Below are 24,070 nucleotides of genomic sequence, written 5' to 3'. Positions count from 1 at the left end.
TCCAGCAAGCAGGATACACTTGGAACTGGTGATCTGGGCTAAACCCAGCAAACAGGATGCCAAGGCCGTAACTACCTGTGTGCCAGGTGTGCCTGGAACACAGCGCAATTGCCCTGAGGGCGCAACGGCCAGCGGCATGTAATGAGTCAAATTGACTCATTACATGCCGCCTCTGCTGTGTGCGCCGCGCTGTGGAGGAGAAAGCAGCTCCGGAGGCAGCGGAGAAGGAGGAGGAGGGAGGGGGACTGGAGCCGCAGCAGCGCTATGTCATTGGTAGTAAGCGCAGCTGCAGTTGTCCCTTCTCCTTCCGTATTGGCTGCCTGGTGCTGCTGTGGATGCTGGGATGTGGTTCCTTCATCCCAGCATCCACAGCAGCGCCAAGCAGCCAATACGGAAGGAGAGGGGACAGCTGCAGCGGCACTTACTACCAATGACATAGCGCTGCTGCGGCTCCAGTCCCCCTCCCTCCTCCTCCTTCTCCCCTGCCTCCGGAGCGGCCAGCACGAGGAGCCTGACTGCCAGCGGGAGAGATGGTAAGTCTCTCTCTCTCTGTCTCTCTCTATCTTGTCTGAGGTTATGTGTAAAAAAGGGGACTGGCTACCGTTATGTGTAAAAAAGGGGACTGTGCCTGCCGCAATGTGTAAAAAGGGGAACTGGCTGCCATTATGTGTAAAAAGGGGGACGCTGTCTGCCGCAATGTGTAAGAAGGGGGACTGGCTGCCGTTATGTGTAAAAAGTGGGACTGTGCCTGCCGCAATGTGTAAAAAGGGGGACTGGCTGCTGTTATGTGTAAAAAGTGGGACACTGTCTGCCGCAATGTGTAAAAAGGGGGACTGTGCCTGCGCAATGTGTAAAAAGGGGGACTGGCTGCCGTTATGTGTAAAAAGGGGGACTGGCTGCCATTATGTGTAAAAAGGGGGACTGGCTGCCGTTATGTGTAAAAAGGGGGACGCTGGCTGCCGTTATGTGTATAAAGGGGACGCTGTCTGCCGTAATGTGTAAAAAAGGGGACGCTGTCTGACGTAATGTGTAAAAAAGGGGACGCTGTCTGACGTAATGTGTAAAAAGGGGGACTGGCTGCCATTATGTGTAAAAAGGGGGACTGGCTGCCGTTATGTGTAAAAAGGGGGACGCTGTCTGCCGTTATGTGTATAAAGGGGACGCTGTCTGCCATAAAGTGTAAAAAAGGGGACCCTGTCTGCCTTAATGTGTATAAAAGGGGACGCTGTCTGACGTAATGTGTAAAAAGGGGACGCTGTCTGCCTTTATGTGTATAAAGGGGGGCTCTGTCTGCTGTAATGTGTAAAAAGGGACGCTGTCTGCCATAATGTGTAAAAAGGGGGACTCTCTGCTGTAATGTGTAAAAGGGGCTCTACCTGGTGTAGTAGCGCTACTGTGCAGTGTAATTTGAATAATGGAGACTACTGTGCACCGTAGTATGGATTGGTATTATTTTGTGGTCACGCCCCTTCCCCCATGAAGCCACGCCCCTATATATTTTTTGCGTGCCTACGCCGCGCACTGCCCCATCTTGCATGGGGGGGCACCAATGCCGTTTCTTGCACACAGCGCTAAAATGCCTAGTTACGGCACTGCAGGATACACTTGGAATTAGTGAGCTGGGCTATACCCAGCGAGCAAGATACACTTGGAATTGGTGAGCTGGGCTATATCCAGCAACAGGATACACTTGGAACTGGTGAGCTGGGCTAAACCCAGCAAACAGGATACACTTGGAATTAGTGAGCTGGGCTATACCCAGCAAGCAGGATACACTTGGAACTGGTGAGCTGGGCTAAGCCCAGCAAACAGGATACACTTGGAATTAGTGAGCTGGGCTATACCCAGCGAGCAGGATACACTTGGAACTGGTGAGCTGGGCTAAACCCAGCAAACAGGATACACTTGGAATTAGTGAGCTGGGCTATACCAAGCGAGCAGGATACACTTGGAACTAGTGATCTGTGCTAAACCCAGTTAGCAGGATATACTTGGAATTGGTGAACCGGGTTAAACCCAGCGAACAGGATACACTTGGAACTGGTGAGTTGAGCTAAACCCGGTGAGCAGTATACACCTGTTGAGCAAGGTGCTGGTGTAGTGTGCTTAGCAGACCAGATGGTATACTCACAGAGAAACTAGGCACACAGCTGAATATGGCAACACACAGGCATAAGCTGGTACTAGTAGTTCCACAGCACAGGGACTGAGAATCGGAACTACAACAGTGCACAGGAGCCAGGGGCTTAGGAATGTTACTTTGGTAAGTGATGATGTTCTGGATCACTTGCAAGTGCTGCTGGAAGTCCTTTTATACTCCATTCTGTGCATCCATTGGATGCTAGACTCAGCTGACAACATGGTAACATGGCGGCGCCTAGCACTGGCAGATGGCGGAAGCATTACGGGCAGTGCATATGGTATCTAGGGGTGCCATGACCACTGGACCTGAGTTATTTTTCAGGGCTCCTTTTCCACTGAGCCACAATCCAGGTTGACCTGGTGATAACCCTGGTTATTGGGGCAGTGGAAAAGGGGTATAAATAATCTTTTCCTATGCTAATGGTTAAAACTGTCCTTCTTCCAGTTATCCTTGATAGGCATTTGTGTTCTTGGCATAAAAAAATATTTAAACATAAGCAAAAAAAAAAAAAAATTCCACCAGTTTGTGTTCATAGATTAGCTTCTAAATAATAATTAAAAAAAAAATGATTAAATAAAAGTAAATTGTATTTTGTGGACTGTTTTTGCTCTGGTGCAAATGCTTCCATACTTTTTTGATTGAACCCCTTAATAGATAAATATAGCAAAGTGTACTTGCACAATATATATACTAACCAAAGTCAAGAACAAAGGAGGCACATTACAACAAAACTGTATAATACATTAAGGGGCTGATTGTGAGCCGGACTCTTTTGCCGGTGTAGCTTGGGCGACTTTATGCTAACACTGCTACAAGCCCTTTCCTGGGGTGCATCCAGCGTCTGACTGTGCAAGGACTAAGATACTCGCTTAGACCATCTTCAGATGCCTCAACTACTGCTTGGTACGTCTTAGATGTAACTATCAGTTGCACCATTAAAACTCTCACCAGCCCCATGCAAGGTGCAGATTGTGCATCAGAGTATGGACTCCAATGTGAGCACTCCCATAACACGATCATACTGTAAGATGGACTATCACTGTGAGTCTGCTTAGCCATCTCCCAGTTACATTACCATTGTGCATCTCCATCACAACTATGACTCATGCGCAATGAGACTTAAATGGATGCACAGTAGAAAAATTCACTGTACTGTGTGCGACATCAACATTGCATCCGATTTCAAATCAGGCCTTATGTCGTCTGTTTCTGCCCTCATGACCTTGGGTATTGGAGAATACTGCATACAAAGACAAGGGGGTATATTTACTAAGATTCGTATTTTCCCGTTTGAGGTCAAAGTTCAATCACGAATGACATCGAAAGTGTAAAATTGCAACTTTTTGAATTGATTACGACTAATTTACTAAGCTGCCGTATTCTGCATTTTCGGGTTTTCCGATGTCGATGTCATTCGTTTTTTTTGGCAGTGAGTGAATTGTAAAACACTGCCGACTTTAATACAATGAATCTCGGCCGGATCTGAGAGATCCGTGCTGGGCTTCATTGTGCACCTTGTTAAAAAAAAAAAATAGTTTAAATGTTAAACAAAAATTGCGTGGGGTCCCCCCTCCTAAGGCAAACCAGCCTCGGGCTCTTTGAGCCGATCCTGGTTGCAGAAATATGGGGAAAAAATGGACAGGGGTTCCCCCATATTTAAGCAACCAGCATCGGGCTCTGCGCCTGGTCCTGGTTCCAAAAATACGGGGGACAAAAAGAGTAGGGGTCCCCTGTATTTTTGAAACCAGCACCGGGCTCCACTAGCTGGACAGATAATGCCACAGCCGGGGGTCACTTTTATACATATATCGGCTGTGTGCTCCTGTACTGACTGACAGGCGGCACACGGCAGTGTTACAATGTAGCGCCTATGCGCTCCATTGTAACCAATGGTGGGAACTTTCTGCTCAGCGGTTGACCGAAAGTGACCTCACCGCTGAGCAAAAAGTTCCCACCATTGGTTACAATGGAGCGCATAGGCGCTACATTGTAACACTGCCGTGTGCCGCCTGTCATACACTACAGGAGCACACAGCCGATCAGGAGGGTGCTACAACGTGGCGCTCCCTGATTGGCTGAAGAAACCCACTTAGACATCAGTCAGAGTGGGTTTCTGGCATTCGGGGAAAGGGGGCCCATGTGAAAACATGGGGCCCCTTTCAGTGCGAGGTCGGGTCTGCGTTTTTTTATTTTTTTCAAGTACGTGGATTACAACTGGATTATCCGAGGAGCCATCTACACAGGATTTGGTGAGTATAATTTTTTCAACAGGTACACCATGGATTCTACTGAAGAAGAGGACCGACCTGCGTGTGAACATAAGGTAAGTATGTGTATATGTTTGTGTGGATGGATGTATTAAAACTTTACTTTCAAGGTGTGTGTGTTTTGTCTTTTTTGGGGTATTTTTTTTTTGTAGTAGTTCTACAGGTACCAGCGGCCCAGTTTTTCCGCCGCATGCTGGTACTTGTGGTTCTCCAAGTACCAGCTTGCGGGGGAGGCTTGCTGGGACTTGTAGTACTGCTACTAAAAACAATATTCATTACTTCAAACAAAGGCTATCAGCCCCCCATCCGCAGCCCATTGGATGGGGGGGACAGCCTCGGGCTTCACCCCTGGCCCTTGGGTGGCTGGGGGGGGGACCCCTTGATTGAAGGGGTTCCCACTCCCCCAGGGTACCCCGGCCAGGGGTGACTAGTTGGATATTTGATGCCACGGCCGCAAGGCACTGTATAAAAGTGACCCCCGGCTGTGGCATTATCTGTCCAGCTAGTGGAGCCCGGTGCTGGTTTCAAAAATACGGGGGACCCCTACTCTTTTTGTCCCCCGTATTTTTGGAACCAGGACCAGGCGCAGAGCCCGATGCTGGTTGCTTAAATATGGGGGAACCCCTGTCCATTTTTTCCCCATATTTCTGCAACCAGGATCGGCTCAAAGAGCCCGAGGCTGGTTTGCCTTAGGAGGGGGGACCCCACGCAATTTTTTTTTTTAAATTTATAACATTTACCCCCCCTTGCCACTGAAAAACATGCATGGATCTCATGGATCCGTGCATGCCTATCCAAACACGGGATAAAAAAGCAGGTCTGTTTTTTTTTAGCACTTTTTCACGATTTGTATTTCATCACGGCAGTGTTTGGCTATTGTCGGCAGTGTTTGTGTTTTGCACTTTTTAGTAAATTCCCGATTTCTACCAAATTGCAGGCGTATTTGACCGATGGTGTATTGATTCGTGATTTTTTTCAAGGACTTCCAAAATATTACGAATGCCCTCATCACTGCCGTGATTTTTGCTTAGTAAATGACCGAGATGACACTTTGAAGAAAAAACGGCATCTCGGTCAAAATCGGGACCTTAGTAAATATACCCCAAGGTGGCAGGTGCACGAATCAAACACTACCAATTGATTAATAATAATCACTGCAATAAAATGCAAACTTTTATTGCAATGATTATTATTAATCAGTTGGTAGTGCACCTGCAACCTTGTCTTTGCATGCAGTACTGAAAGGTCTCACCTCTCATTACCAGTGTGCACCCCAGGACCCCTCCCCTATTGGAGAATACTGTAATATGGGTCTGATTCAGTGGTAGTTGGAGTTGCAGCAGTGATAGTACAGTATATATTAATGCAGCAGGGGGTGTCATGCCTCTTGCATGCATTACTGATCCGAGCTGCATCCTAGGATGCAGTATCACATCATCTGCGACACAATACGCCTGGCTGCCATCTGTACAAGAAAGAGGCCAGGAAATCTCCATCCTCCAACGGAAATCCTGGCCACGTCCCTCTCCAACAGCGGCAGCGACACACCTCCGTTTTGGTAAATTAAGGCCATTGTCACTACCTCCCCACCCCCAAATGGCAGCCTGATGCTGTGCTGTGTCCAACATTATTATTATTATTTATTACCAGTTATTTATATAGCGCACACATATTCCGCAGCACTGTACAGAGAATATTTGCACATTCACATCAGTTCCTGCCCCAGTGGAGCTTACAATCTATATTCCCTATCACATGTACACATACACACATTCACACTAGGGTTCATTTTTTGTTGGGATACAATTAACCTACCAGTATATTTTTGGATTGTGGGAGGAAACCGGAGAACCCGGAGGAAACCCACGCAAGTACGGGGAGAATATACAAACTCCACACAGTTAGGGCCATGGTGGGAATGGAACCCATGACCTCAGTGCTGTGAGGCAGTAATGCTAACCATTACACCATCCGTACTGCCAAGTTGATACGTTTCAGACACATACCACACATGCGCAGTATGGGTTTGGCGCATGCGCAAAGTACCGATCCTCGTACTTTGCAACATGTGCTGCACAAACATCGGGACCTGAATCAGGTCCGTGGTGCATTATGAAAAACAATATTTACAGTATGTTTCCACCAGTTATATATTGCAGTCATTCAGCTTTATGCTAATACGTGTTCTCTACTAAATGAAAGTTCTTAAAAGCTCTATTGCACAGTTCAGATATATTTCATTCCAGCCACTGTGCTTTAAGTAGCCTCTTATGATAGATTTCATTCAATGTGTGATGCCAAATATTTGGGGAGAAGCTCGTGTTCATTTTTGGCCTAAGCCCGTAGTTAACATTTGCTCTCATAAAAAATACACACCTTAGCCCTGAGGACAATATGCTTTGTATATTTTCATTGTGGTTATTTCATTTTATAAAACTGAAATCATTTATTGATGCAACTTAAACAATGGATATTCATTTTACTGTTAATCTGCCTCTGTAAAAGGAATGTAAAGGGTTATGGAAGTCAACGACTATTTCATAGTAATCACCGAGCCAGCAATCATATAACAAAGCTTTTTCGGATGTTCGCATCATGTGTGGCTTTTTGATTCCTATTATTCAACTGGAGCACTTGACATTTGACTTTCCTTCTCTTTCTGGAATTCCCAGAATAGGAATAGCAGAACGCAACAGGTGGGGAGCTCCAATCTGGTTGGGTAAGTATAAGTCCTAATTAAAGGGCTTTGGATGTAAAGAGTTTTCAATATGGGACCACTACAGGATTTTTGTATTGCATAGAGAACAGTTTTGGCTTTCTGCTGATCTTTGTTTACAAGCATCTGTGAACAGATGAAAATAGTCTGGTAGTAACTGTATGCTAACATGTAAAGCAATGTAGAGGGAATCAGCAGTTAAAGTAATAGGAATGGCAATTTTATCTACATTGTACCATCAATAGTTATTGCAAGAGAATACAGTACGAAACAACTGCAAGGATAATGCCCAAACCAACAGATGTTGTGTACAAAGGAAGCCTTTTCTTATCCAGTCTACTACATCCATTACCCCGGGAGTGGTATACACAATCTAAAATGTCGAGGTCGACCCCATATGGTCGACATGCATCAGTTCGACACTGACAGAATGTTAAAACAGGAAAGGTTGACAGTTACAAAATGTTAAGACATCAAAAGGTTGACATGGAAAATGTCCAACACAAAAAAATTTGACGCAACTTCTTTTTTGGGGTGTCATTTACACCGTCAGAGCACAGGGTAGTCCAATTAGTGTATTGCTTCCTCTTGCATATTTTGCTTTGCTCAGCATGCTGCGGCCAAGTTACTATTCTTAATTGTAGTCCACGTGGATGGTAAAGTATGAAAAAGGTGTTAAAAAATGCAACAAAACCCATAAAAAGATGTGTCGACCATATGTGTGTTGACCATTGTCGTATCGACCACATGAACCTGTCAACCTTTTCCATTGTCTACTAGTCTACTTGTCGAACTAGACACTGTCTATCTAAACATTGGAACCCCATTACTAGATAACAGGATGAACAGCAAAACACAAATTAGAAAATAGTATTACTGCTAATAAAACTGATTATTTACTTACATCATGTTTATGGTCATACTAGCATCTGATTAGGAAGGTCACTTGCATCATGCTTATGATCATACCAGCATCTGATTAGAAACAGGTCATCCTTGTACAAATCAACCTCATATCACCGTTCTTAGCTTCTCTGCACATTTATATTTATTATTTTCGCCCTCTTTCGGTGTGGCTGCATGGACTGACAGTCTGGAAAAGTAGATTCGGGACAGAGAAGAAACTGACAATCATTAAGCAACTGCTGTTAAAATCCACATATTGGAGTTCATGCAAAGTTGGACACAAACGCATTTTGCATCTTTTTGCCGCGCAGATAACATTTTTAGTAAATTACACATGCTCTCTAAGCTTCTTACACATCCTCAGCCATACCCAATTAGAGGCATGGAGTACAATCACTGTTTGGTGGTCAGTCACTTGACACCCGGTGCAAAATATGAATTGATGATGATAATTGGTGGGCCGTTCTGATTGGCTGATTGCATCTGGTTCTCTACCATTTATGCTAATACTATAGTAATGTTGGTGCTACAGTCTATTTACATTATTTTCAATGATTTATCAGTGACAAAGCATATTTTCATGCCGTCTTTTAAATAGGAAGGGAACAGAGGTCTGTATTGAATTGAAGTTAATAAAAAAAGTAAATTTTGCCTTTGCATCTTGTCCTGATTTTCTTTTACATGGTGAGTGCAACTTTATTAGTTCTTACTGACATTGACAGGCCATGTTCTGTATTCTGCATGACTGGTGTTTTGTAATTTTAACATTTACTACTACCTGTGCTAATGAGCTGAGCTCTGTAGTAGTCACATGGCCACAACTCTTTTTGCTATTCAGCTAGGAGTTGATTGAGTGGTTTTAGGAAGAAACAGACGCCGGGACATTTTCCCGATGATGCCGGCTGTTTCTTTTCTGCCATAGGCTGTCTCTCAGGTGCTGCTGATTACTCAGTAGTAAGCTGGAATGCAGACTCCACTTCATTGGTTACCCAGCCTTTAAAAACTGCATTGTCATCTGACCGGAGCTGGTTATAGCTTCCTGTTCAGTAGATTTTAGCTGTGCCCCTGATCAGTTCTTTCTTGATTTCTGGTATTTGACTTTGGCTTGACTTTTGATTGTGATGTTTTGTTTGGCATCCTCAGATCCTGGAGTGTCCTTGTGATTCTTGTGTCTCATTTCTTGAATTTAGATACGTTTCTGTTACTTTATCAGTTTTATTTATAGTATATCCATTTGTATTTCAGTGGTTGTTAGGGTTTTCATGCCATTGTACTCTGTAATTGCGCGCTGCGGAACCCTTGTGGCGCCATATAAATAAAGGATAATAATAATAATAATAATAATAATAATAATAATAAATAGTGTTGTTATTTTATTCTGTGTGATACTGTCACAGAAATTCTTGTCAGAGGTTTTTTGTTATTAATTGAAATAATTTTGAACTGTGTCCTGTATATCCATCTGGAATCACATTGACTCTTGAGAAGCCACTAATGTTAGCAGAGGACACCTGTTGGCAGGGGATGGTACCGGGATCCCAGTGAATTGGATGCCTGCAGTCATAAACCTGACAGCTGTATCCCAACGCTGAGGAACCTGACACTTACTAGGTGAGTATACTATCTCTAAGTGTGTGGTATGTTAGACAGAATAGACTTAGGACAGTGTCTAGGTCGACCACTATTGGTCCACAGTAAGTAGGTTGACATGTACTAGGTCGACATGAAAAAAGGTCGACATGAGGTTTTAAAAAAAAAATTGGTGTCATTGTCTTCGTAGTGTGACGGGGAACTGAAGTTAGTGCACCGTGTTCGCTCGCCATGCTTTGGGCAAGGTGCCTCGCTGCGCTCTGCAAAGGTTACCGTTCCCAATTGTAGTCCACTTGGATCGTAAAGTATAAAAAAAATTCAAAATATGAAAAACTCATGTCGACCTAGAGTCCCTGTCGACCTAGAAACCATGTCGACCTACTTAATGTAAACCAATAGTTGTCGACCTAGACACTGTCGACCTAGAGACTGGATCCCATATCTAATCCCCAAACCTCCTTACCCCCCCTCCTCCCGAAGCCTAACCCTAATCCTCCCTGGTGGTGAATAACCCTAACCGCTTGTTCTCGCAGCCTAACCCTAATACCTGCAACCCCTCCCCCTGCTGCCCAACCCTAACCCTTCTCCCACATCTTAAACCCCCCCTACCCACCCTTCACACCTCCGACCCCCCCCCCCCCCCCCCAAGCGGCTTACCTCTCCAGCCGGGACAGTGATCAATGTGGGGATCCCGGTGCTAGCAATCCAAGTAGTATAGGGATTCTGGAGTCAGTATTTCAACTGCCAGGTTCCCAGCTGCCCGGTTCCTGACTGGATCCCGTTGGCAGATCAACTCTTCTTTCATACTCTGTCAGTAGGCACACACTGGGAAGCTCTTCATGGCACGTCACTTTATAATAATCTGTTTTAGTTATCAGCAAACAGACATGACTGGTCTTACATGAACAACTACACTGCTACTGGAACATTCCATTACAACAGATTACATTTCTATAATACAGTATAAAACAAAAAAAAAAAAAGAAACTACCTGGCGCTAAAGTCCAATAATAGTAATTATAGTACTTACCTGTTTCAACTGCAGCTCTCAATAATGCTGTACTCAACCCTTCAAAACTCAAAAATCACTCCAATAAGAAAGATAAGATAGGTGTTTATTTAAAAAATATACATATATATTACACAGTATAATAAATAACAATAACACATATGCACCGGCTGGTATTATTCTAAATACAGGTTGAGTATCCCATATCCAAATATTCCGAAATACGGAATATTCCGAAATACGGACATTTTTGACTGAGAGTGAGATAGTGAAACCTTTGTTTTTTGATGGCTCAATGTACACAAACTTTGTTTAATACACATAGGTATTACAAATATTGTATTAAATAACCTTCAGGCTGTGTGTATAAGGTGTATATGAAACATAAATGAATTGTGTGAATGTACACACACTTTGTTTAATGCACAAAGTTATAAAAAATATTGGCTAAAATTACCTTCAGGCTGTGTGTATAAGGTGTCAATGTAACATAAATACATTCTGTGCTTAGATTTAGGTCCCATCATCATGATATCTCATTATGGTATGCAATTATTCCAAAATACGGAAAAATCCCATATCCAAAATACCTCTGGTCCCAAGCATTTTGGATAAGGGATACTCAACCTGTATAATAATTAAAACTTTCAAAATGTTTATCGAATAGCATCTTCTAGATGCCACTGAGTACTCAATCATAAGCTGTATGGCCTTTAAACAGCTGCTTTTCTCTATAGGTCAGATGTTATCTAAGCGCAAAACGTTCAATTGTACAGTCACTATTGGTTTTAGTTATCCTGCTTGAAGCCTAAATAGTTGTTAACCACAGCAATTGCAGTACAGGCTGAGTATCCGTTATCCAAAATGCTTGGGACCAGAAGTATTTTGGATATCGGATTTTTCCGTAGTTTGGAATAATTGCATACCATAGTGAGATATCATGGTGATAGGACCCAAGTCTAAGCACAGAATACCTTTATGTTTCATATACACCTTATACACACAGCCTGAAGGTCATTTTAGCCAATATTTTTAATAACTTTGTACATTAAATAAAGTGTGTGTACATTGAGCCATCAGAAAACAAAGGTTTCACTATCTCAGTCTCACTCCATAAATTCTGTATTTCGGAATATTTGGATATGGGATACCTAACCTGTAGTTTGTTAGTAAATAGCTTAGCTATCATAAACACAGTCACTTGTCGCAATGTTAAGCGTTCGTACGGTTAGTAGATTATATAATATTGGGATATTACCATTCCTGGCCAGGAGATGGTATGTTCATCAGTATGTCAGACCTTTGTTGGTAAACGATATCCACAGCTTTTTATGCTCCTTTCTCTGTGGGATTGTCGAACCTTATTATAAACAGGAAATCAGTTGCCCTCATGGCTGCTGGTGCAGTCCAGATATCACAGCCTTTTCTGGAGAATTTGCTTTGCCATTCTATGTCCCACAATGGAGATGGTGCAACAGGGAGGAGTTGATCGCAAGTAGCAACTTTTTGCTGCCCGTGCGATCAACTAGACGCCGCCTATGGGGGAGTGGATTTCTGCATAGCAGGGCTGCGAACGCTTGTGCAGCCCTGCTATGCAAAAATAGTTTCCTGTAAAAGACCAGGGTAAGCGTTACTTACCCTGTGCGATCGATCCAGTGATGCAGGTCCCGGAATTGACGTCAGCCATCCGCCCTCCAAACGCCTGGACACGCCTGCAGTGGACTCACCACTCCCCGAAAACGGTGCCTTCCTCCTGTCAATCTTCTTGCGGTCGCCGCTGCGACCGCTTTCTTCGCTAGCGGCATCGCTGCCTGGCGACGGCCGTCGCCGGGCAACAATGCGCCTGCACAATGCGGCCATCGCGCATGAGCAGTTCCAACCCAATCGCACGGCTGCGAAGAAGCGCAGCGTGCGATCGGGTCGGAATGACCCCCAATGTGTTCCAAATCCCAGCGCTATAATAACAGATGGAGCAGTGTAAATAGAGTCATTTCAGGTTATCAGCGGCTTCCTCAGAAATGCTCGTAGATGGGAAACTTGCAGGTGCTCTATTCTGACTGATCATGGCTTACAAATGATGTCATTTGAGTGGGTAGATCCACAAGAGTCTTGCACAGCTGCTGGGGTTACCTGATGATATGTCTTGCTCAATCCGCTCAGTCAGTTATGCACATTAGTGGACATACAGGGTGCCTTCACATAGAAAAGATGGCCTCTTTATAGCAAACAAGTCTCCTTAATGCTCCTTGTAAAATACAGTTGTCTGTGAAATTATTGATCCCTATGGCAACCACTTTTCCTCATTCACATTTTTACGAGATTTCAACTTAAAAGCTTCTAAAAACTTTTATGGAGTATTTTAAACATGTGTCGAATTGTAAGAACAGTTGTCATAGAGATCTGGTGGTTCAAAGTTAATGCACTCTTGTTACAATGATGCACACTGGACATAAAGGAGTATATTTATTAATTATTGGGTTTTAGGCATGATAATAATTTCTTATCATTGCTTATTGTGGTAATAAAAAATTAAGGATTGCTGGCATTAATTAAAAAAAAACATGGATGGACAATGGCCCTATTTGGAGGCAATCCCTGTGAAGTAAAGCGATCACTTATACGATCACTTTAGTTTGCCGCACTACCATGCATGTGTGGTAATCAAATCTCTCTCCCTGCAAAACTATGTGAAAAGTTATCTATTCAATCAACTGAGGCAAAGACTTATCTTGGCAACCCCTCCACCCGCACCCCCATAGATAGAAGTCACTCTCTACCAATATGAATACCAAATAATTCAGAGAACATCACAGTGAATGCCATATAATGCAGACAACATCACAGTAACAGCCATAAAATGCCCAGAACATCAAAGGGCATCAGAGAGCATCAGTGACTGCCATACAAGACGGACAGTAGTTTGATCACCTGACAATGTCACTGCCTCGTCAATAATTAACCCTTCCTCAAAAACTATTAACTACTTTGCATCATCGTAAAAACCCATTCAATGTAATTAGTATAATTAACCCCTTTACAATAATTACCTACATAACCCCTTTATTAATTATCCCCAACTTCAAATAATTCTGTACATTAACCCCTTACTTACCTACCTAAGGGATCTATGTACTTGGAGAGTGATAATGTGTAGAGAAATAAACTACCAGCCAATCAACTCCTAAATGCCATTTAGAATCCTAAACTCCTAAACTCTGTGTTTGAAAAATGACAGGAGCTGATTTTTTGGTTCCTTATCTCTGTCCACTTATCTCTCTCCATGTCTTAGTAAATAAACCCCTTTCTTCCATAAAACACCTTAATTGTAATTAACCCCATTAAATTATTAACCTCATGTCTCCTTATTCTAAAGCCCAGTACCCACGGGCCGATGCTGGAGAGATGTGTGCTGAGCGAACCGCTCAGCACACATCTCTCCTGCCGCTCAGCACAGCGCGATCTGTGCTGAGCGTGCGGGGGGAGACGGGGGGCCGCTCATTTCACCCAGCGGGTGAAGTGAGCGACCCGCTAGATTGGCCTGCATGCAGGCCAATCTAGCAGCAGCGATAGCGATGTGCGGGGACGCGCATCGCTATCGCCGAGGGGGCTACACACGGAGCGATCATGCCGATATTCTAAGCAATCTAGTCAGATTGCTTAGAATATCGCTCCGTGAGTACCCCCCTTTACAATTACCTAACATAATCTATACACCCCTTAAACCTTCACTTATCTGTTGGGCGATCTCTTCAATTGATCTCCTGTGCAGCCAGTGTGTTTAGGTAGTAGGAAGCAGCAGCCTACCAGGCAGGTCCCACCAAGGCTACTTCTGTCAGGGTAGTGCCTAGATTCCCTTTGCCGAAAGGACCTTGCCCATCAGGCACTGGGGCAACATCATCATCTAATGAAAACATAAACCTGTGGCGAGTAAAGCAAGCCACCAGGACCCACGAAGGTACAATGCAACCTTAATAACAAAAAAACTAGAAGAAACCTAGATTTAAAAAAAAATTAAAATGCTGTAAGGGCATGGATTCACTTCCGCCCTCACCAGACGTCACACCTGGGTCATTACAGTGAAGTTAAACTAGGCTCAACCCTGCTGTCAGTGAAAAGGAGGGTGATAGCAGTGGGATGGCAGCCGCAGGGAGATGCGGGTCCCGGCGATTGCCTGGTGACTGGGACATCGCGTCTTTCCCGGCTGCTAGGGCTGCTGGTCCCCACCCAGAACCTAGCAACAGGCTGATGCCTGGTGCAATGCTTCCTGGTTCCCACCCGGCGCCTAGCAACAGGTGGACACTGGGCGCTGGGGGCCGCTGGACACCTAGCAACAGGCTCACTGGAGGCAGTGTTCCCCATTGCTTAGTAATTTAAGTTAGTTACATGTAGCAGGCAGATGCACTGAATGATGTTTAAATAACCAGCAGGTTCCTGATTGGTGCAAGCACCATTTATATTAATTTCCTGGTCACTCCCAAACTGCTGGTTATAGTTCCTACTTCTTGGAGAAACTGCCGGTCCTGTGAGCTCCTATTTTGGATTTCCTTCTTGATTCAAACCCTGCGTTGATTCCAGTCTGTTTCTGTCTCAGGTGCTGTGTGGATTTTCCACACCAACTCTTTTCTTGTGCTATCTGAATCCTTCATTTATTCCTGCTACCATTTGTTATATCTTTCTGCCATACTGTACACACTCTGCCACTACAACGGCCATAACATTACATACCCTTCCACCATATCCCCTCATTTCTACAGCTTCCACTACATACATTAGCACCGCCCTTTTACTCATTCTCTGTACCAATACTAGACTAGTTTCCTTCATTTAGTCTCCTCTGCCGACTGATGGCTCTGGTTGTCTCGGGGGTAAGCTTGTCTGTCACCAGTGGCGTAAGTCCTGGTGGGCATCCCAGTACCGGTAGACGTATAAAGTCTTAAAGGAAAAGCAGCTCTTATAGGCAAGAAGACCTGCTGAGTGTTACTCGATGAGGTTTACACCCAGGCGTCCAGGGCTATCATCAGAAGATCGAACACGAGTCAAGTTCTTCATTACCGTCATGTCAAGGCTTTCATCTTCCAATCAGCTCTTCATAAGACTCCATCCAGATACATCACTTCATTCCTAACAGAGGGTCCATGTAGAAATGTGGGAGACAAGAGTTCTTCCATCGGTGACCCCGCTTCCCCCCTCCCACACACCTCGCTGAGCTCATGGCACTAGCACCTACTAGTTAGAAAGTAGAGCCAGTAAGATATCAGGCAGTGCATATACAGAGAGTAAAGAAATACAGGCAGAGGTTATGCTAAAAGAGGAGAAGCATTTAAAACAGTGCTGATAGTGTATGTGCAGCGAGAGTAGTGAGTGAAAGGCAAGAGTTGAGCAGAAAAGAAGGAGATAGACAGACAAGATCTGTGCAGTAAGTGTTGAAAAACAGTGATCAGAGGATGGGCTATGCTGAACTGTTAGTACACTGTTGCCATTAACACAATAGGCGCCAATTCAGCAACATGATATATTTGACCCCTCATCCTCACAATCCAGGCCACAAATGTATTTTTTAATGAAAAAACGAAAAAACATAAAAGTCAGGTAGTAGGCACTTCCACAGATTGCGTAACTAGTCATTCAACTCTCAATGGGCCTTATTCAGACCTGATCGTCCACTGCGTTTATGCAGATGTCTGCAATCAGATAGCCGCCGCCCATAGAGAGTGTGTACGCCATGCGAAAACTTAGTCAGACAGCGGACATCTGCAAATCCGTTCGCAACTCACTCACCATTGAATGATTTTTCCAGTCTGTGCAGTGTGTGCGTAGCCCAGGACTTACTCCTACAGTGTGTTACAAACAGGCTGATCGGGATCAGAGCTGAAGTCACACACCCACCTTGAAAGCGCTTGGGAACTCCTGCATTTTTCCTGACACTTTCCAAAAAACAGCCAGGTACCACCCCCAAAGGTCTGCTTCCTGTCAATCAACCTGAGTTCGCCTAGCAATAAAAAAAACCCCACAGGATGTGTTTGCTGTTTGGAGTCGCGCCTGTGCATTACGATCCGTATGCATGCGCGGTCATTCAATAATCGGCTACTGTGCGAATTCGCACAACAGCGATCAGGTCTGAATTAGGCCCAATGTTTCTTCTACAATTCAACCAGCCACCATGGCAATTAATGAGCCCTTTGAATACGCTTCACTACCTGGAACATGCAAAGCACACCTGTGACTTCACCATAAAATGTATTGTCGGAATCGTGCACTTAAGCGTTTAGAAAATTGTCATCTTTAGAAATATTTCAGCCAGTGATTTCCCAAAACAGCTGTGTTGCTGTCGAGGTAATACAGCGTAGCAATCAGCTCAAATTATACCACCAATTTGCAGTCATATAGGGCAGTTAAAGTGGAGAGAGATAAAGTACCAGCCAATCAGCTTCCAACTGCCATGTTACAGGCGGTGTTTGAAAAATGACAGTTAGGAGCCGGTTGGTTGGTAGCTTGTTTCTATCCACTTTATTTCTCTCCAAAGCTTAGTGCATCTCCCCCATACACACAGCTGACATCCTATTAAATGGCAAGCTCTTTGGAGAAGGGATTATTATTATGTAGCGCCAGCATTCACAGTGCACATGGGGCTCTATAATAAAGGTATAATAACATGAAGATTTATATTCCATAAGAATGTGTTCTTTCCAGTCTGTGCCTCCACTGAGAACCGTAAATATGTGACAGAACATGTGGTCTTAATGGAACCCATCTAATAGGCTGCATATTATAATCTTTTATGTCAGACTTCAACCACCTGATGGTGTACATAAACTGCGAGGCGATACACCCTGGGGTGTGTTTTCCTTCCTAATGAGGGGCATGTTTTTTGTTTTTTCTAACAAAGTATATGGCAACAGGAAGAAATTCAGCATTTGGGGAAATATTACAACGCTGGAAATATGAAATTGTCCTGCAAAATAAATGAATAATATAAAATCTGTTTTCCCTGTCCACCAAGCAGCTGTTCTCCAAATGACGGAAGCAGGGTGGGGGAGCAGATCCAGTGGCTGGTCTGGAACATGCATGTTGCTGTAAGAGAGGTGGATACAACATGCGCATTAGGCAATGATAAATAAAACCACATTGGAGATTACATGCTACACAGATCTATAAAAGGCAGCACTGAAGACATATGCAAATGAAGATTTCATTAAAAGAAACCAATTGCAAAATGGGCATGCTGACTGTACACACAAGATCTCCTATACACGTATATACACAGGTGCACCCTGTGCAGTGCACATTGGTGGTCATTCCGAGTTGTTCGCTAGCTGTTTTCGGTCGCTGCGCAGCGATCAGGCAAAAAAAAATGGCAATTCTGCGCATGCGTATGCCGCGCAATGTGCATGCGCGACGTACTTTCACAACAGCCAATGCAGTTTCACACAAGGTCTAGCGACGCTTTTTAATCGCACTGCTAGCCGCAGTGTGATTGACAGGAAGAGGGTGTTTCTGGGAGGTAACTGACCGTTTTCGGGGAGTGTGTGGAAAAACGTAGGCGTGTCAGATACAAAGGCAGGCGTGCCTGGGGAAACGCAGGTGTGGCTGGCCGAACGCAGGGCGTGTTTGTGATGTCAAAACAGGAACTAAATAGTCTGAAGTGATCGCAAGCTAGGAGTAGGTCTGGAGCTGCTCAGAAACGGCACAATCTTTTTTTGTAGCAGAGCTGCGATCCTTTTGTTCGCACTTCTGCAAAGCTAAGGTACACTCCCAGAGGGAGGCGGCTTAGCATTTGCACGGCTGCTAAAAGCAGTTAGCGAGCGAACAACTCGGAATGAGGGCCATTGGACCCTGCTGTAAGGGGCCCATTGTTGTAAGGGATCCGGTCTGAAAGTAGACACTGTCTAGTTCGACAATGTTTAGGTCGACCACTACAGGTCAACAGTCACTAGGTCAAAAGGGATGGAAGGTCGACAGGGTTTCTAGGTCAACATGTGCTAGGTCGACAGGTCAAAAGGTCGACATGAGTTTTTCACATTTTTTTTCTTTTTTTGAACTTTTCCATACTTAACGATCCACGTAGACAACGATTGGAATCTGTAATCTGTAATTCTTGCCCGAAGCATGGTGAGCGAAGCGAGCCATGCGAGGGGACACAGTGCACTAATTGGGGTTCCCGGTCACTCTACGAAGAAAATGACCCCCCCCCCACAAAAAAACAACAACCTCATGTCGACCTTTTGACCTAGCACATGTCGACCTAGAAACCCTGTCGCGACCTTCCATCCCTGTGAGTTCCCATAATTCTCCTCCAAGCCCTTAAATTCACATGTTGTTTAGTAAGCAGATCGCACATTCTATACCTGTAATGGGAAATGTGATTTGCTTAAATGTAAAAAGACTACCAGAGGAAGCCCTACTATAATAACGCCATCAGATGTCATTATACAGACCCCCCCCCCCCCCCCTCCCCAAGTCTCACTACTCCTGTTGAGCCTTTCTTGTACTTACCTGCATTTTATATGCAAGAGCAATGAAAAAAACATCCGCTTCAATGGCGAATTCGCAATCAAGGCCTGATTCTGATTTGTACGGTATTGCACAGCTGCAGGGAAGCGTTTGTGCAATACCATACACCTAACATGCCAATGCAGCAGGAGGTGTCTGTGGGAAATAGATGACTCCTGCATGCAGCTGCGATCCAAGTGCTGCATGGGCTCTCGGCCAGTCTTAAGTATTAAGCCGAAGCTTACTCGGTCAGGCCGCCAGAACTCCTCGGCTGCGTTCCAGGAAGTCTGTATCGCATACATTGCTCCCCATATGCCAAGGCATTTCAACCATGCTGTGGCTAAGGGGGGGGGGGATCATGCAGAAACCATTGTGCACATACGCAGTACAGGTCCTGCACATGCACAGTTCCCCTACTTCTACGTAAACAATCGGTTTTGCATATAAATCTGAATCAGGCCCTCAGTCAATCAGAAGTGTAGGTGACAATCGTTATCCGTGTGTATTTGCAACAGCGATCATCCACCTCAAATTGTTACATCTACTGATAGGCATAGTATAGCTGCTTTACACCTCAATGTGAGTTTGCCTTTGTTGACAAACCCTTCCCAATTCTACTTGGTCTACGCTAGTTTCCCTCTTCTCTCTCCTGTCCTGCCTCTCTCTAAAATGTGGTTTTGGCAAGAAAATTCCCCCTAACTTGTAATGAGGTCATGAAAATGACCCCTTGTGCTACTAAGATTGCGGCACAGGACAGAGCTCCAAAAAAAGCTCTGTCCCGGAGAATGCTCCGAAGCAAAGTGTTATAAGGGGTAAACATGGAATGAATTTTGTCTATTTTCTAAGCGCTTAGAAATTAAGCACAAATCGCTCCGTGTGTACGCCCCATAGCGATGCGCCGCTATCTCCAGCTCAGATCATTCAAGCATGCAGTATAAATCTAGTCTGAGCGCTTAGCAAGTGAGTTCAAACCGCCCGTGTGTACAGAAATGAATGATGAGCGATCTACGTCACCTGAACCACTCCCTGCCTCTCCCTGAGCTCTCCGCTTGTTATTCACACTGCGCACCATTCCAATGAGGAGCCTGAAGTGTGAAAAAGCGGAGTTTTATATAGTTTGGTAAGTACACTTTGCCACCACAGGTTTAATGTGCCATGGGGGGGAAGGCACAAATTGCCTACACTAAGGGGTACATTTGCTAAGCAGTGATAAGAGCGGAAAAGTGAGCCAGTGGAGAATTTGCCCCATCAACCAATCAGCAGCTCTGTTTAATTTTATAGTATGCAAATTATAGATGTTACTTCAGTTCTGATTGGTCGCCATGGGCAACTTCTCCACGGGCTCACTTCTCCGCTCTTATCATTGCTTAGTAAATGTCCCCCTCAGTGTAGGCGATTTGTGCCTCCCCCCTACCCCCCCCCCCAGTAGTGTTCCCCTAAATTGCTTAGCACAGATCACTTATGCACATCGCTACGTGTGTATGGGTGATCTAGACCAGTGATTTTCAACCTTTTTAAACTCGTGGCACACTAAACAAGATTTCAAAATTGCCAAGGCACACCATCGGTTGTTTTAATGCAACACACCTGCCCCCCAGTAATACCACACACCGCCACCCCCCCAAGTAATGCCCCATACATGCCCTCATATTTCCCAACATCAGCACCCCCACTTAGTAATTCCACACACATGCCCCAAATAGTAATTCCACACACCAGCTTCCCCCTTACCAGCTCCCCCCCCTTAGTAATTCCACACACCAGCTCCCCTTTACCAGCTCCCCCCTTAGTAATTCCACACACCAGCTCCCCTTTACCAGCTCCCCCCACTTAGTAATTCCACACACCAGCTTCCCCCTTACCAGCTCCCCCCCCCCCCCCTTAGTAATTCCACACACCAGTTCCCCCTTATAATATATAGCGGTGAGGAGTGCCTGGAACTCACCACGGATCAGCAAGCAGAGCAGCGTGTGAGTGGGCGGGCGCAGAGACAGCCGGACCGTGACCTATGGTGAGTCATAGGTCACGGTCCGGCTGACTCTGCGGAATGGATATGAACAGGATGCTGCAGGTCTGTGAGGCAGGCGGGCGGCGGCGTGCGGAGATCTGACAGTGAGAGCGGGTCCGTGCAGCGGGGGCGGGTAGCGCCAGTGACAGCTCTTAATGGCGGCAGTGAGCGGGTCCGTGCGGCGGGGCGGGTGACAGCTCTTACTGGCGGCAGTGATCGGGTCCGTGCGGCGGGCGGCGAGCGGCGGCACACTCAGCAACTGGTCGCGGCACACTAGTGTGCCGCGGCACACCAGTTGAAAAAGGCTGATCTAGACTCTGGGAAGTTCTAGGCAAATCGCCTACACTAAATCGCTTAGCACAAATCGCTTGCGCAAATCGCTCGGTGTGTATGCCCCTTTAGCTACCACTTACTCTTTGCTTCTGGGTTTGGCATAGTCACATACACTGCGCAGGTGCGGCTGTCGGATGACACATGCATTAGTGTGACCGCCAGAAAGGGATCTCTTTCTGGTAAATTTTGCAAAAAAGTAGCCGACAGAGCTTGGTAAATCTGACTTGTACAGCAGCCCAGGTCCATGGCACTTCCCAAAGAGTGGAATCTGCAGAGTATACTATGAGCCTATTATACTGTAAAAGGCCTTTGTGTGTGTTAATAATTAAATACTTCTTAGATGCTTTGTAGATATGCATGTACCACGTCATTTCCCCCGACATGGCCAATAGCAATGGGAATTGCACCATATATAGAACAGAGTTAATAGTTGTTTTTTAATTTCCACAAATCCTGATGCCCCCTCTCTTATCTTTCTGCCCCACTGGAACTATTGGGTGGCCCATTCACTCCATTCTACCGAAGAGAGCATGACAGAATTTATCAATTGCTTAGCTCCTACCCAATCCCTGCGCATATGGCATAAAGGACTGGGCATGCTTTGAGGAAGGGATCGGTATGAGATCCTGCCACCCGGGATGCCGAACGTCAGGATCCCAACATCGGCATCTCGAGCGGTGGAATGCCGGCAGGGGGGGCGAGCATACCTTGAGGAATGTAGGAGATGCATCAGCTTCCAAAAAAATAAGAGCCTTGAACTATTTAGGGTACCTATGCTGTTTTTGAAAGTAGAAGGAGCCTTTTCCATCAGTGGTGCATAAACTTTTCCCATTAATGTCAATCAATGATATTTCAAACCTCATACTGTGGATGGGCCACCAGTCAGATGTGCACAGTTCAATAGGGTTCTGTAATGGAAACTTAGAGAATAGATACTGTATGTGTGATCTTTACATTTGATGACAGATAAAACAGCCCCCAGTGCCAGTTCCATTTTTATTCCTGAAGCACAAAAGAGGTTGTATCTGCACACTGCTGGTGAATTTAACTCCGCTTAGTCACCCAAATTATATTGTGAAAAAATTGGGTTTTGATTCCTGGGGGTGCAGCCCTGATGCAACCAAATCAACTGGAATAAAGAGAGAAAGAGGGTAAGGGGTTGTCTAAATGGGCGCACAAATGTACAAGAAATTATGGGGGTCATTCCGAGTTGATCGCACGTAGCAACTTTTTGCTACCCGTGCGATCAACTAGATGCCGCCTATGGGGAAGTGGATTTTTTGCATAGCAAGGCTGCAAACGCTTGTGCAGCCGTGCTATGCAAAAACATTTTGTGCAGTTTCTGAGTAGCTTTCAAGTTATTCACCCGCTCCGATGTCTTCAGCCTGTCCGGTCCCGGAATTGACGTCAGACACCCACCCTGCAAACGCCTGCGTTGGACTTACCACTCCCAGAAAACGGTGAGTTGCCGCCCCGGAACACCTTCCTGCTGTCAATCTTCTTGCAATTGCGGCAGCGATCGCTTTCTTTATTTTTTTTGTCATTGCCCAGCGACGGCCGTTGCTGGGCAACGACCCGCCTGCGCACTGCGGCTGCCGCGCATGCGAAAAACAGCAGCACACAAATGAGTCAGAATGACCCCCTTTTTTTCAATTTCTAACGTAATAAAGGGGGCGATTCATTCCTGATCGCTGCTGGGCATTTTTGCACAGCGGGCAATCAGGTCCTAACTGCGTACGCGCGTCGGACAATAACAAAGGGCATCCCCGGTCAGTGACAGGATGATGCGAAAAATCAGATTGCATGGGCATTCGCAAGGTGATTGACAAGAGGAGGCCGTTTGTGGGTGGTAACTGACTGTTTACTGGGACTGTCAAGAAAAACGCAGGCGTGCCCAAGCGTTTTCAGGGAGGGTGTGTGACGTCAGCTCCGGCCCCGATCAGCCTGTTCTCATCGCACTGTAGGAGTATGTCCTGGGCTGCGCAGAGACTGCACACAGTGGATTTTTGCAGCTCGGCGTACACATGGGATCGCACACTTGCACAGCAAATTCACACTCCCCCTGGAGGTGGCGACTATATTATCGCAGGACAGCAAAGTTAGCAGCCCAGCAATCAGATCTGAATCACCCCCTAAGACTTAACATTTATTATTTATAATATCAAAATATCCCAATCTATGGGCAAATATAGTGAAATATAGAGGTTAAAAAGTGAAACTATTTAACAAACACACACAAATTATGTGAAAAAGTTAGAATAATGTGAAGAAAATAGATATTAAAAAGCAAGCTCCACTACTGAATCCTTTATATTAGTTATTATTGTACTGTAACCAGATGGGGTCATTCTGAAGGCTGCGGAAATCACTCTGATATTTAATACATGAGCAAGGTTGACCTCAACTTAATAGGCAGTATAATAATTGATTAAAATGTCATGGTATATGCCTTATATCGGCTTGCAATTGTTGTCTGTGTATCTAGGAAATCACCATGTATTAATGTTTATCTTGTCACTGTATGGTTATTAATAAAGTGCAATTTTCTCAATGATTGTATGTTCTTTCATTTGTTGATATACAGGTATTTGATATATTCTATTGTAAT

At 45.0% G+C, this 24,070-nt stretch overlaps 1 protein-coding gene and 1 long non-coding RNA gene across 2 annotated transcripts in view; one reads left to right on the top strand and one right to left on the bottom strand.

The window, feature by feature from the left end:
* The window catches only part of LIN7C (lin-7 homolog C, crumbs cell polarity complex component), a 298,049-nt gene that overhangs the window by 38,053 nt on the left and 235,926 nt on the right, over positions 1-24,070 (top strand). Inside the window, exon 2 of the mRNA XM_063944412.1 lies at positions 7,083-7,129. Within this exon, the coding sequence (XP_063800482.1) occupies positions 7,083-7,129 (47 nt within the window). The remainder of the gene's footprint in view (positions 1-7,082; positions 7,130-24,070) is intronic.
* The window catches only part of LOC134969942 (uncharacterized), a 92,997-nt gene continuing 85,030 nt past the window's right edge, over positions 16,104-24,070 (bottom strand). Inside the window, exon 3 of the long non-coding RNA XR_010189576.1 lies at positions 16,104-17,702. This is a non-coding gene — a long non-coding RNA (uncharacterized LOC134969942). The remainder of the gene's footprint in view (positions 17,703-24,070) is intronic.

The sequence above is a fragment of the Pseudophryne corroboree genome, chromosome 11 (genome assembly GCF_028390025.1).
Source record: "Pseudophryne corroboree isolate aPseCor3 chromosome 11, aPseCor3.hap2, whole genome shotgun sequence".
NCBI lineage: Eukaryota > Metazoa > Chordata > Amphibia > Anura > Myobatrachidae > Pseudophryne > Pseudophryne corroboree.
This window is presented reverse-complemented; position numbering and strand designations above follow the sequence as displayed.